We start from the raw sequence: 15389 nt of genomic DNA, 5'->3' as shown, positions 1-15389 counted from the left end.
AAACATGCTCAAGAAGATAACTCCTTATATATATATATATATCATTAGAAGGTCGTAAAACAAATATAAAGTTTGTCGTACTGAGGTGGAAGCTTCCACTTCCTTCATGCCCTTTCAGCATTATTCTTCGGAATTTCTTTTGGAATTGAATATTGTCGTCTTGAGAAAAAACAAGATCCAACAAATCTTGTCCTCGAAGAAAAGCTCATCACATGTAATTGTAATTGCCATGGTTCATTCTTCACCGAGTATTTAAAATCAACCGACGTAAAACAAAAAACATGGATGCTTTAAAGACCATGTAACTAAAAGATGACAAACGAAGACGAAGAGAGAAAAAGATGATACCAATAGAGAATATTAATAATATTCAAGTGTGTCTCTATTGAGTTTGATATTCATCACTAATACACTTATAACCATTCAATTTAGAAGAAGTAGATATGCTTCATCTCTCCTAAAACCATTGCATCTCTCCTGTTCCATATAGTTGAGGCCATTCAATCAAACAATATAATATCTGCATATCTTCTGGTTCAGTATTGTGTTGAAGGCTTCCCACATTGCTTTGAAGTCTGATCTTCAAATATCCACACGTTCATTTGTGGGTCTGGGCCATGTGTTCTCCACCGTCGCCAACCAGTCGGGCGTGGCGTGGCAACCGCTGGACCATGCTGCTTTGATCGTCATAATATTCCAACTGTTGGACCATTTTTTTACTGTCATTATATCCCTACCATTGGACCGTTTTTTTTACCGTCATAAATACCTTACCGTTGCAAGGCTCCCTCGTCCTCTATATATCTTTCATTCTCTCTCGAGCTCTCTTCTTTTTTGTCTCCCTTAATCTTATCCTATTTGTTTTCCATTTTTGAGTTTTCGAACAACTAAGTATCCAATGAAGATTGATACAGTTCCTACCGACGCATTGGAGACTAAAAGAGAACGAAATCAGCAGCTTAGCTATTTTGTTAACGTGCTTCTATTTTGTAGGTCTTTCTATGCCGAAGTATAACAATAATAATAATGCATTTAGGAATATATTTTGTAGTTATTTTAAATATTCACGATAATAAAATCTACGTGACTTACACTTTCAAAATTGTAAAAATAGTAAATTTAAAAACATATTACTATCAAACTATCATTGATTATCGTCATATTTGTCAAATTTACATATTAAAAGTGTGTTATAAGTTGTTTTTTTCTAAACTTTGTCATCATCTAACCTAATTTTCGTTTATCTATTTTTGAGTTTAGCAACTGTGTAGAGGGAGGGTGGAAGAATGAAGCATCAGAAAAGTGGGAGATAGATAGAGAAAAGTTATATACTTAGAGCATACGTGGCAAAAAAATATAATATAATAAAATACTTTCAGGTAAATTTTGTTGGTCCAATATTTATTTAATTTATTAATTTAGTCAATTAAGTACATATTTTAGAGTTAATTATGAGGTAAATGGTAAAAAATAACACATTTTAGTACAATTTTTTTAAATATTTTAATTTATGGTGCTATTTTTAAAAATATATCTTATTAATTTTTATTATTCAAAATAGATATAGTCTAAAATTTGAACTTCTCCAATAGCTCACGGTTGTTGATAGTGAAGTCGTACAAATCCGCTGGCATGAGACGTAAGGTCAAATAAAAAGGAAAGCCCCATTTCATACGCACAATGATACACATTCATATTTTTACAAGTCAATGGTTTTATTCATAGTTAAAGTCAATTGAAACTTAATGTGAGAGAGAATGAGAAGCAGAGAGGAAAATCACTCAATTTGGCATTTCATTCAACGCCCAAGAGTGTTAAACAAATTTGGAAACAAACTGAATTTTATTGACCATAGGAATAGTAGTAGTCTGGAGGTGAAAATTGGTGGATAACTGATAATACAAGAGCAGCTATTTAATTGTGATGATAAGAACAAACTATCCAAAATTACAGTGAAAATTCCCTTCGATTCTTGCAGAGATATTAAACTGATTTTCGGAATTGGAATCCCAATCTTGGCATTCGAGTTGCCCACTTAGAAACTCATAGCTACTTTGAAGCAAAGATTTCCCAACTAGAAACTCACTGCCTTCATTGCCTATCATCAATAAATTCAAAAAAAATATATATATATATATATCAGTTGTTCCCTTTCATGATCTCGAATTGTTTTTAAGAATTACCAAAGTCAATCAAATTTTAAATTTACCTTGTGTTAATGACAATGATTCTCTCAAGTTTCCTTCAAAGTCTTGTAGGGAAGCCCAGTTATCAAATGCTTGTCTCCTCAAATTCTTCAAGTAATCCTGGGGGATATTGTGGAGGTCTCGAGACGAATATATTTGTTCTCCAATCATGGCTCTAACAACTTCACAAATTGGGTTCAAAAACAGCAAGAAATTGGGTCCACGGAACATGTAGAGCTTGCTTCCTGATTCACAAGTTTTTGCATGTTTTACTGTTGCATCCCACATCTTTTCAGACATTGCTACCCCTAAAATCTGCACCCACATAAGTATTCTTTATTGAATTTTCGTCCACTTATCCAAATTTGTTTGTATAGGGATAAGATGAGAATAGTACCGTTCTTAGTTTTTGTGGATCAATAGTGTAAAGCTGTAAAAATTCTTGAACTGTTTTGATATTGTAATTGCTTAATTTTTTGTGAAACACTCCTTCTTTCCCAATCTTTTCCAGTCGCCATACTTCATCATTCAACATTGGAGGGTAATGCTTCTTGTACACTTGAACCATCAAAAACGAAAATATTTTAATGTTTGGACTTTGGAGTATTAGGAAATAAAATATTTGAAGTATTGGGGAAGAAGAATGCAAATGCTTACATTCACCACGATGATCTTTAACCACGAAAGGTTCGGTTATGGCTTCCCTAATGCGGGGGAATTTATCTCGGTCCGAACCGGAAACAATTCGGGCTCCCAACCGAAACTTTCTGCTCCTTATCCAACTTGAGTTATCGGTGAATTCAAGATCCCCAATCGTCGCAGCACAGTGCCTAAGAACTACATTCATTTCGCCGTGAAGCAGTGGCCTCTTTCCAGATCTTTCCTTAACAATGCTAGCATTAAATTCCTCAGCCGTCCAATCCTCCCGATCTCCCGACGCAAATTCCCCATCCAAAACAACGATTTCAATTTTCAACAACGCTGAAATAGGCAGCAACGACGGATCTTCACCACCTACTTCGATAGCGATTCTGAGTGGTCGACTCTCAACGTCGGTAATTTTACTCCCAGTAAAAATAGTAGAGGGAAGATTATTCACAAAATATAACTGAAAACTAGATGGTTCTAAGGGTTGTATCTTTAAAGAAGATGCTCTGGTTAATGATCTTGAATAACGAATCAAACACCGGTCGACTTCTTCATTCACCTGTTTGATTAAAAAAAAAAAAATCTAACGAATTAAACCAAAACCCCCCAACTTAATAAACACAAAAAAAGAAGAAAAAAATCCAATTAAATTAAATGAAATTTCATACCACACGTCTGAGTAATGGTTCCAGTGCTTTTGATAAATGTCTTAAGGAATTCACCATTACAACTTCCCCAATGATCCTGAGGAAATTAGAAGATAAATAAAATCAATGATCCAGAATCTTTTAAAAAAAAAAAAAAAAAAACTGATGTTTGTGCAGCAGCATTGATGAATCTTTAAGAAAAAAATACATACGAGGCAAACGACTGGCGAGGTCGTTTCGTCTGAATCTGCTGATCGGTACATGAATCAATTTCGGTGAAGGGTCTTTTTGATGACATTCTAATTGTTGAAGGAAGAAGAGTTGCATTGGCTTTACTGGATTAGGGCATAGGTAGTATTTATAGAATTTATGGCCATTAAAAAAAGAAAAGGAGCGGTGCAGAAGAATATTAAATTGCTTAGCATTTTCTTAGAAAATTCTGAGATATTGCTGAAGGTAAAGGTCTATGACTGGACATTTTTCTTTATAAAATAGTGCCATTTGTTGAATTATTTTGTTTTTTTTTTATATTATATTGTGTAAATTACTATGTTTGAATATTATATATTTAGATACTCTATATTATAAACTCCACTAATTTGATTTTTTGCGAAAATGATACACAATAATCCCAATCAATACTAATTTCATCCTTTTAAATACTTTATTCTCATCTTCCTCTCTTTCCCTCCAACCAAAATTTAAACCTAAACTTGCTTTCAAATTTTGCCTACCTATACTTCAAAGTAATGCAAAAGAATCCTATGCTACTTTAATTATAAGATAATTGGTATCACCCTATACCCTCAATCCATTTGTACTTCTTTTGGACAATTCTTTAAGAGTGTTCGAGGGAAGAAGTAATTTATTATAGTTGTAGTTAAAAGATCAAATAGTTTGTGGGTTTGGGTGGAGATTTGTTTTAGTTTTGGTTATAATAGTATGTGTGTTTGTGCCTGAACTGTTTTAGTTTGGTTAAGAAAATTGTGCAATTGTGCAAATTTTTTAAATTGTATTTTACTCTAACGAGAGATTAGTTATTGTAGTTATAGATAATCTTTAAAATAGGTAGCATTCTAATTTATTGTGCTTTAAATGAAAGTGGGTCATGGTTTAGAAAATATGCGGCGCGCGATGGGTTGTTTCAAAAACTTGTAAATAGGAACAAGAATGAAAGAGAGAGGAGGAGGTAACGACTACATTTATGATAATTATAAGGTCGATGCCACTATAGATTTTAAATGGTAAAAATACTAAATTTACAAGTGGATACCTTTCTGGCATCTTATATTATTAATTACTTCATATTTACAATATGTAAAAAAGAGTGTTACGAGCTATTTTTTTCTTAAAAATTTGTCATATGATACAATTTCTCATCTAAAGATTTATGGTTTGGGATTTCACTTTTTTTTTTTTTTCTTCAAAATTTTCCCATTGAGAAAAGTCTAAGAAGTTTATGGATATTCACAATTTCCAATCTATTTTTGTTTTAAACAAGAAGAGGTCAAGCAGCCACCTAATTAATGTTAAAGAAAATTTCATTAAATGATAAAAATAGTTAGAAAAAAAACAGGTCATGAATATTGCAAAATTAGTGATATCAAATGGATATCTAACGGTAATCATAAGGCTACCGAAGGGCTATCAAATGATAATTATAGAGTTATCTGCTACTTTTGCAATTTAGAAAATGTAGTACGCGTTACGCACCCGTTCGCCACTTTGTTCTCAATTGTTCCCACAAGGAAAGGCGAGACAAAGCTAGGAGCCTTTTTTCCTTCTACCTAGCTCCCCGAAAACTACGTTCGACTTGCATGTGTTAAGCATATAGCTAGCGAATATGCATATGGATCCTATTATCATAAATTTTTTTTATATTTTTGCAAGGACCTCTTATATCTAATCTAGTCTTCATTTCTTTTAGTAATTTACATAAATGTGACAAACCTAAAAATATTTACGGCCCGACCGTATAATTAAATAAGAAAAGTACATTGTATGTGATCACTTTTTCATAAATTTCATATATGTCCTTGCGATTTATTGATCTCGGATCATCTCGGTGCAATTAAAATCCGAGAGTGAATAACTAAATGCAGAAGTCTTTCATTCTGGAGCATGTCTCGAAGCTTTCTTGACCGAGTTTGAATGACATTGCTAGTGGTTGTTTAGGAAACTCGTGCCAAGTATGGAAGTTCTCGAGAGAGACTGGGAACAAAGAATGATATTTAAGGATTCTCGGGCAATCTTGGGCTCGAGTTCGACCGAGATTGAAGGTAAAAAAGAAAATTTGAAAGATCTCAAAGCTATCTCGAACTTATTCCAGCCGAGAGCACAATCGTATTCTTTCATTCTGGAGCATCTCAGGACATGGTATGCACCCGAGATCTTATATCAAAATCTACACGATCGTGTATTGAGCACGTGTAGCCGATTTATCGCATGTTAACGGGGTAATTTTAGCATTTTACATGGTAGGACTGTGGATTTATCGGTTTCAAATATATGTTTAGTGATAGCTTCAAAAATTAAATTCTAATTTTAAAATTTGTTTAAGTAATGACTCCAATACTATATATTTATAAATCATAAAACTAGTTTTACTTACCAACAAGACTTCCATTTTATATTAAATTCCAAATTTATTCCCTAAAGTAAGAGTTTAATTCTATAGTTTGATAAAAAAAACCTCACATGTAATATCCTTTATCGTTCGAAAAATCTTCAAAAACAGTGCTAATGTTTGGAAAGATTTTATTGTTTCCTTATTGGAAAGATTATGACTGTTTATTAGTTCTTTATTTTATGTTTCTTTTTTTCGTTGGGTTTAATATATATATATATATGAATATGATTCAAGTCTCCATTTTTACATCTTCTGTCTAAATTATCTTTGAAGTTTCTATCAACAAAATTAGGATTTGGACAGGGTTTTTCTTCCATTCACATTTCGGTAGAGATTTCGAACCAACTTATCCTTTTCAGTCGGCAGCTCTTGTCTATTTTTCAAATTATTTTAACTGTTCCACCTACTTTGGAAGCTGTGTGTTTCTCATATGGTTATCCATTAATTGGCTTTTTCAAATTTTAAAATCAATGGTGGGTCTTTCTTTAAAGTAAAAGTATGTTTGTTTCTCCGAGATGCATGGAAAATGATGTATAAATACTTAGCTTCTCTCTCTCTCCTCGTGCCGGACCAAAGATTCCAAGAGTTTACATAACCAATGTTCCATTTTAATGGAAATTGGTTGGTCGTCATACTCATAATTTGTAAAGAACTAACTGAAACAATATCAGTCAAGAACAACAAGAAGAAAGATAAGTACAACAATAGCAGCGTTCTTTATTATGTGTACGTTTGTGCCAAATGTTGCATGGGATGTTGCATGTCCAGCAACGCGACGTTACGTTGTCCTGCTGAAAAACCATAAGACTGATCTGTTGCATCATTTTGAGTCCACATTCTTAACGCACATAATGGTGAGTTGATAGGGGTTGAGACGTCCATAGTCGTAGTATCTCAATAGTTGAGAAATAGATTGTGTGGGTTTCGAGAAATAAGAAAAAATAATAGAAGTAGAGGTGGTGGGTGATCAGAGTTTTGACCCAACGGTGTAGTAGTGGGCAGAGGCGGTGGGTAGAGGTCGGAGTTAGCCGGAAAAATAGTAATCGGAGTCGGAGGAGGGTGGTGGCTGGAGCTGGCGGTTTGCTATAGTTGGTCAGCTGTATCCTAACAACGTAGTGTGATTCAGTAGATGACTTTTCAAGTTGTTTCAATCATTTTATAGTTCTAAACCAACTTATTCCATAAGTTAATTATCTAAAAAAGCTATTTTGAGGTCAAATCGCTGAGAGATTCACATGAAAATCATATCAATATACCATAAGTTAAATACATTTTTGCATGCATGTAGTAGATTGTTAACCTACTAAAATTATTTATAATAATAAATTTTAATATGGTATTAAATTTTCATAGTGTACATCCAAATTTTCAACCATATTTTCACGTTTCCATAAATTTGAACGTCAGTCGATGCACGTTATTTCTCTATATATTATAAACTTAAAAATAAAATAAAATAAAATAAAAGTTTTAAATAATATAATATAAGTAATTAAGGTATTAGTTAACTTTAATTTCTCTTTATAATTTTTTTAGAAAATATTCATCCATATTAACATTCTTTTTCAATATTTTCATAAAATTGAACCCTCAACATTTAATTTTCATAACTCAACCTCATTGTCCTTTAGATGAATAATTTATGCATTCAATATTTTCACAAGATGGACGACCCTTCAACATTTAATTTCCATGACAATGTTACTATCCTAATTTAGATGAATAATTGTTCTATTATGATACACAAAAATTAAGGAAGAGAGAGGGGAGATTTAATTTTCTCCCCTATTGGTATTCAAATTAGAAAATCATAATTTCAAAGCTTTAATAGTGTGGTTAGTGAGAAAATAACTACTCACCATTTTAAAAGGAAAAAAAAGGAGTTAAGTAAATTATTGTTCTAACAACTTGCTAATCACTTTGAGTTTTGTGTTAGTCTAAAATTAACTTTGAGAAATTTCTAAGAAGTTTCTTTGTTGTCATAGGACATTGATTTCTTTCATGTCATAAACAAATGAAAATGATACTTAAGACTTCCATAAACTTTTATTGCTACCTTTATTTTAAACAAAAAAAAATCAACTCGAATAAAAAAATGATAGTATTTGGCCAATTTTAATTTTAAATTATATATATATATACATAAACTAGTTTAATTAATAGGTAAAAATTAGCTAATATATATGAGGTATGAATGAACCAAAGTATTATCATTATTTCAATTACACATTTTATGTACATAAAGCTCCCAAAATTTCCTATGATAACGGCGGGAGTCAAGGAGTGCTTTCTTTTTCTTTTCTATATGAAAGTACTTTTAACTATGCTAGTTTGCATACAAAATCGTGAGAAATTCATGATAATAGAGTTCATTATATTTTCAAAATTATACAAATTTAAAATTTTAAAGTAAATTATTATATAATTATCGTCGTGTTTGCTAAATTTGTAACATGCAAAAAAATATATATGTTATAAACGGTTTTTTTCTAAATTTTTGTCATCTAATGCAGTTTTTCTTTTAACTACTCCATTTGTTATTAAATTGTCCGGCACAACTTGTTATATGACAAATTACACTCTCTTTTTCTTTTAATCAAATAGATAAATTAAAATATTTATAAGCTATAATAAAATTTTAGATTCTATCAATGATAGAAACTGATAGATTTATATCAATGTCACTAGTAGAAGCATATCAGTGTCTATCAATGTTTATTATTGATATAATATGAAATTTTGCTATATGTTGTAAATATTTTGTCAAATTTACTTGTTTTATTATTATTTTTTTAACATTTATGTAAAATTGAAACCATGACGTTTGTGTCAAAATTAATAGTATCTTAAACCAAGAACGAGTACCCTGTCACCGAACGGGGTTCTCTACTTAATTATAAAATAGTAGTAGCTATTGTTTTGGTAGTCGTTTTTTTTTTATTTAATTTAATTTAATAATTGAATAAACTTATATATTTTATTAAATTTTATGTAAAAAAAGTTAAAATATTTGTTATTTATTTTTAATAAAATAATAATTAAAAAAGAGAGAGATTTTTTCGTGTAGCTAGGAACATGGTCCCGAATGGGGATTTTCCAATCTCGAACTTGACTCTCCAAAACAATGAATGGGACAACGAGAAAGAGATAGGAAGTGTCCTTCTGTCTTATCCTCGTTTTGTCATCTCTAATGTATGTTGTATTTATAGTCTCACTAAGATAAGACATTCAACTCTTCTATTACATTCACTAGTGGAAAAATGGTCTACGACGACAGTTATTTACTGTCGCGAACAAAATCCATGACAATTATTTTCAGTCATAAAAGCGGGAGTCATGGAAAGTCCTTCCATAACAGTTTTCAAAAACTATCGCAATAACTTATTTCATGACATAAAATAAATGTCGTTAGTTAGCATTCTACGACATCAAATAACTGTCATATTTTATTTTATGACAATAAATAATTATCATCATTTATGTATTAACGACAGTTAAATAAATGTCGCGAATTCGTTTATTGTGACATGTTTTAAATGTCACAGATATGTCAATCGCGACAGTTTTTTTTAAAAGAAATGTCATTGTTTTGCTATTGACGACATTTTTTTTCTGTCAAAGATAGGACAATCGTGACAATTAATTTTGTAAAAAGAACTGTCATTGTTTTGGTATTCACAACAATTAATAATTGTCACAAATCCATATATTACGACATGTTTTTTCTGTTGCAAATTACTTTATTACTACAATTTTTTCCTGTTCTCTTTGCCACTCCGCCATTACACGAACCATTTGAATGACAGTAATGTAGCCGACAATGACAATTTTGAATTTATAATATTGACACCCATATAGAAAAAAATAGCTGACACTTTAATATATATACACTATAATACAATTTGTAATATTCGTACATTTTCAATCAAATTCCAACAATTTACAAGTACGGAATCCCAGCCCTTAATCAAAAAATATTTTAAATAGCATCAGAATACACATCATTATTGTATGGTTGTATTGATAGTTTCACTAAGATAAAGACATTCAACTCTTCTATTACATTTATTACATTTTAAGCTTCCATTCAAATGTGATTCTATGTTTGTTAAATATAGTTTAATTAAATTATATATAGACCATTGGGTTTTTACTATAACTAAATGTCAACAATAATAGGCTCAACTACTCAAATTGTTAAATTGGCTCCTAATAAATATATATATATATAGATACAAAATGTAAGAATAATATGTACATATTTTCACACTCTCAATTCAAGTTTACTTTTGGAATAACCATTGACTTAGATAATTCATATTCAGATTCAAAATAATTTATAAGTAATATAACGATATTAAAAAATATATAAATATATCAAAATCTATCAATATATTTATAAATATATCATTAATAGACTTTGCTACATTTACAATTTTTAAAAAATATTACTACATACTTAATTATTATTCATAAAAATTACTATACATATTGTAATTACTTTCCATAATCAAGATCTAGATTCATAATACTAACTTAATTGAAAAATAATCAAGAAGTCTTGCTAGTTTATTCTAAAAGACAACAACGAAACACTATCAACACACTTAAATCAAATAATCTAAAATTAAAATCCCTCTCATCTTCTCCTCGACTCCACATTTGTTATTTATTTATATGAATAAATTACATCTAACGAGTTGAAAAGAGTTAATAGAATAACAAAATCGCTAAAATAGTGACGATCAAAATCTTGAAGACGACAACATTTTAAATTTTTCGATAAATCAACTATTTATCAGGTAGTTTTTAACTAAATAATAAAATTCGAAATTACTAAACGTAATTATCTTATTTGATAGTCTACTCATCTACGTGTATATATATTTTTGAAGGGTTATCGGCCATTAAAAATGGAGAAGAGGTGGGACGCACACGTTGTAATATAAAACGAAGAATTGTCAGTATTAACTCATCGCTTTCAAACAAATAAATAATAATAACAAATCAATGATGAATGTGTCAGTACTTAACTATTTTATAATTCTAAATACTGTCTCCATCAATTTTATTTATAAATTTTGAATTAATATCAAATTAAAATTATTTTCTTAATTAAATTTTCTATTTTTCACAAATTTAAATAATTGGTGATATTTTTATCACTTAAATATATCTAATATGTAAAGGGTAACTTTGGTAGGTGTATTAATAAATACTTTCTAGTAAAATTGTGAGATTCTATTTGTTACTATCTTTCATAGAATTTATGATTTTCTATAATTTCTAAATATTTTAATTTATTTTGCTATTTTCTAAAAATATTACTATTTGTATATCACATTTTACATATTAATATAAATAATGTGTTGACGCTGATAAAACTAAATTTATAATAATTATAGAAAAAAGCATAAATAATTCCTTTTTTCAATTTTATTAAATAGTTTCCGATTAGATCTTAAAACTAATTAGTAATAAAACGCCGAGTAACGATTGATTTTGTATATAGTGTAAGATCTTTTATTTTTCTTTTGCATGTGATTCTTCTTCAAAAAAATTAATAAAACAAATAAATTAATAGAAGGGAGTTTCATTTGCAACCTTAAATTTAAGAAAGAATTATTATAATATGTAGTAAAGTTTACTTGTGATAAACTTTCATGGTTGATAGGGTATGATAGACGATCAATATTTACAATATATTTTATATTTGAATATATATAATTGTTATATTTGTAACTATTTGATTTTGTTTTCTTTCTACAGGTATAAAGATTAAGATTAGATTTGAAGTTTGTTTGAATATTAAAATATAAACCTAACATACTTAAAGTTGGAGAAATTTCTATGAAGTTTCTGAAATAAAGTTGGTGGCTATGCATGAGTTTAAGATGCATAAGATAATGACACCTACCGAAGCATTTAACACGCAACCCTAACTATTCTCTCTTATGAGATAATATTAACATTTTTATTCTTTTCTTTCTTAGTGATTTTAAGATATATGGTAAACAAAATCACTTTTAGAATGCGTTTTAAAAACAATATTTCTCTAATTCTTGAATGGCCTCTCAAAGTTGTAGCTTTTGGGAAAACCAGTGAAGGTAAAAAGTTATTGTAGAATCTTCATTTACTTTCAATATAAGTTATCTACTTTTTTTTAAGAAATTGTTTTTGAGTAAAACAAGAAATCTTAAATTATAATATATTGACCTTCATTTGTATTATGTAATTAAAATAAGTAGTCAACTATGTATTTCTTTTTTTTTTTTTGTTTTTGCAAGATATTCAGATTTAAATTTGACTTAATATTTATTTTGAGAAAATATAAAATTATTATATATATTATTTTGTTGAGAAAGATAACATGTAAATTAAAAACAATATAAATGGTAGTAATTTATAAAAATTTAAATTGATAATGTCATGAAATAGTGAAATTGTTATGAATAACAAGCTATTTATCAAATATAGCAAAAGAAAAAATCAAATAAATTATAGAGAATTTGATGAATTTGCCTACTTTTTAAAATATCATTTAAGATATTTTAAATTAATTATAAATTAATAAATAGTCATTATTTTTAAACATTATGTAAATTTAAAACAAACAAAATATTATTCACATATATATATATATAAATATTCTTACAAAACAAACATGATAATTTAGAAGGGTTTTGAATATCTATCACTTCATATATTTATGATTTTGGACATTAAAGTTTTCGCTTATTTACAATTTCAAAACACAAACGATCTCTTAGTGACATTATTTAGCTTTTAAATTTGCTTTTTTCTTTGTATCATCGGAAGGTGTGTAAAAAACGTGTTTGTTGTCCAATCAATCTCTAATTATATTTTTTTATCAACTTAGTTGAAATGTATGAATGCACCTACAAATAGATAGAAAATTAATTTATACTATTCTTTGTCCTTCAAGTGTAAGGCAAGTTTTTGATAGGTGATTTTGGCTTTTAAAACGTTTGGAGAATCATTTCCAAACATACGTAGATATGTATTGAGTTCACCACATAAGCCCTAATTGATATAACGTGGAACCACGTAGTAGATGAGAATAAAGGGGAAAAAGAAGCAGAAGCAGTTAAGCAAACAGAAAAAGGGGAGAGAATTTCCCACATAAACCCTAATTAATATAAAATTTGATCAAATATTTACCAAACATACAAAAGTTTAGAATTTATGAACATTGATATACTTCTATTGATTTATGTCAATATACACTTTTGATCCACCTATTACTTTAATATCAAATTCATGGATATCTAGATATGCATTGAAGCATTAAAAGGTTGATAGAAATTTTAGTTAAGTAAGGTTGATGATTTGTTGAGTTGTAAAAGGTTTAACATATATATATATATATATATTTATTTACAAACCAACATTGCAAGAAATCAAATCATTTTTTTAAACTTTATATACATACAGAGAACCATTATCTAAAGATGTTGAAGTATTTTGAGTTATGTGCAAGAATTAAATTTGAGAAACGTCTAAGAAGTTTCTTGTTTGTGGCACAAGTTATATAGTGTATTCCATGACGTACGGGCACATATACGTTTTCTTTCATGGAAGAAATGATATCTAATTTCTTATCATTTGTTATAAAAACTAGAAAGTTTATATATAGATTTTAATTAAAAAGATACTTACATTGATCCTTTGTTATATTGTCATTTCTAGTCTTAAATATAATGTCCTTTTCGTACGAAGATAACTACGAACGAAACTTGATGTAAATTCCTATGCGATATGATAGTGATCTACGTATTTTATTTCTTCTATAGATTTATGAATAAACAATCAATCTAAATTTTGGATTTTAACGATACTTTCTCCAAATTGGTGGGAGAAAAACTGTTACATCATGGTCGTGAACTACGTGTGAAAATGTAATTGCAAAACGTAACTTATATATATATATTATATAATGATCATCTAAACTTTTAAGGTAGATACATAGCCAATCACAAAATACCGTCTCTATTGATTAAGACATTATATACGTGTTTCAAGATTAAGACATTAATGCGTGTTTTACGAAGTAAGTCGGTTGAAATTATTCGATAAAATTATTAGATAATCAATGCATGTTTGTTTAGTGGTTAATTTAGATTAATTAGTATTTTACCATATTTAATTAGTTAATTATTTTTTTTTCCTGGTAAAGTTATAAATATTTATGGATTACGATATAAGTTGATAAAATTTTATTTGAATATATACAACATTCTCGAAGAGGAAGCCCGTAATCGCAACGACCCAATTGCAAGAGCGGAGCTCTACCAACTGAGCTATATCCCCCGAGCCAAGTGGGGCCTGCATGAAGGAGTAAATCATCGCACCTACGGTCCAACCAATTGGGAGAGAATCAATAGATTATTATTAAATCTATGTATAAATATGTTAAAAGATAAAATCTGATAAAGGCCCATCTTATTTATTAAGACAATAAACCCGTTGTTACGCTTCCACGTTAACGTTAGCTATACTACTTACTTCTTTTTGCTTTGCTTTAATGCCGGTTGGTTTCAATAACCTTTAGGAATATGACTTGGATTTGGTCTTCATATGACTGACCCAATCGTAGTTGAATTTTGATTAAAACAAAATGAATTTTCTCATCTAATTAAGATCATTACATTAATTCTATGGCAGATTGAAATCGTCAAAAGAAAAAAAGATGGAGAAGAAAGTTCTATCTTAGTTTCTAAGAAACAAAATCCTACAGATTAAATTAAACCTGCACGTTTTCATAAAAATGGTTGCAGCTAGCTAGCATTCATATCAGTTTTTCTTGCTGATTTTCTTAATACTACTGCATCAAGAACAATAATTAATAATTATAATAAATCACATGGGTCTTCTTCTTTTATAACTTTTTTTAATCCCAACAAATCTATTTTTGTTTTGACATGGAGAAAACATACCAAAACTTCAAACACACAACGATTTTGTAATATTTTCTTAAATCACTTACTGTCCACACTCATAATTATTAATTGCATAACCATTTTCCAGTGTTCAGACCCTAAGCCCCTAGCTTTGCAGTTACATAAATCTACCAAAAAGTTAATGTATAATAACGGCAGATTTTCCAGTTTTCAGCCCACTCGCCACCCTTCTATATATCAGTTTTCGGTGCCGCCTGCTGCTGTGTGGAGAGGAGGAGGCAGCCGCCAAACCGTTGGTCAGTGCACCCCCCCGCCCCGTCCGTGTAAATGGAGAGGATAGAGAGCGTTATGTCGTGAG

The 15389-nt window shown here is 29.4% G+C and overlaps 1 protein-coding gene across 1 annotated transcript; it reads right to left on the bottom strand.

Moving 5' to 3' along the window:
• Positions 1-1696: 1696 nt before the first annotated feature.
• Positions 1697-3854, bottom strand: LOC101215184 (protein SAR DEFICIENT 1). Its single transcript, XM_004137434.3, has 6 exons — positions 3694-3854; positions 3503-3578; positions 2844-3393; positions 2584-2744; positions 2210-2501; positions 1697-2098 (listed from the first exon to the last, which is right to left on the bottom strand). The coding sequence occupies exons 1-6, from the start codon at positions 3777-3779 to the stop codon at positions 1938-1940; spliced, it is 1326 nt and encodes a 441-aa protein (XP_004137482.1). The 5' UTR covers positions 3780-3854; the 3' UTR covers positions 1697-1937.
• Positions 3855-15389: the final 11535 nt, after the last annotated feature.

This window comes from Cucumis sativus, chromosome 1, assembly GCF_000004075.3.
Source record: "Cucumis sativus cultivar 9930 chromosome 1, Cucumber_9930_V3, whole genome shotgun sequence".
NCBI classification, from domain to species: domain Eukaryota; kingdom Viridiplantae; phylum Streptophyta; class Magnoliopsida; order Cucurbitales; family Cucurbitaceae; genus Cucumis; species Cucumis sativus.
This window is presented reverse-complemented; position numbering and strand designations above follow the sequence as displayed.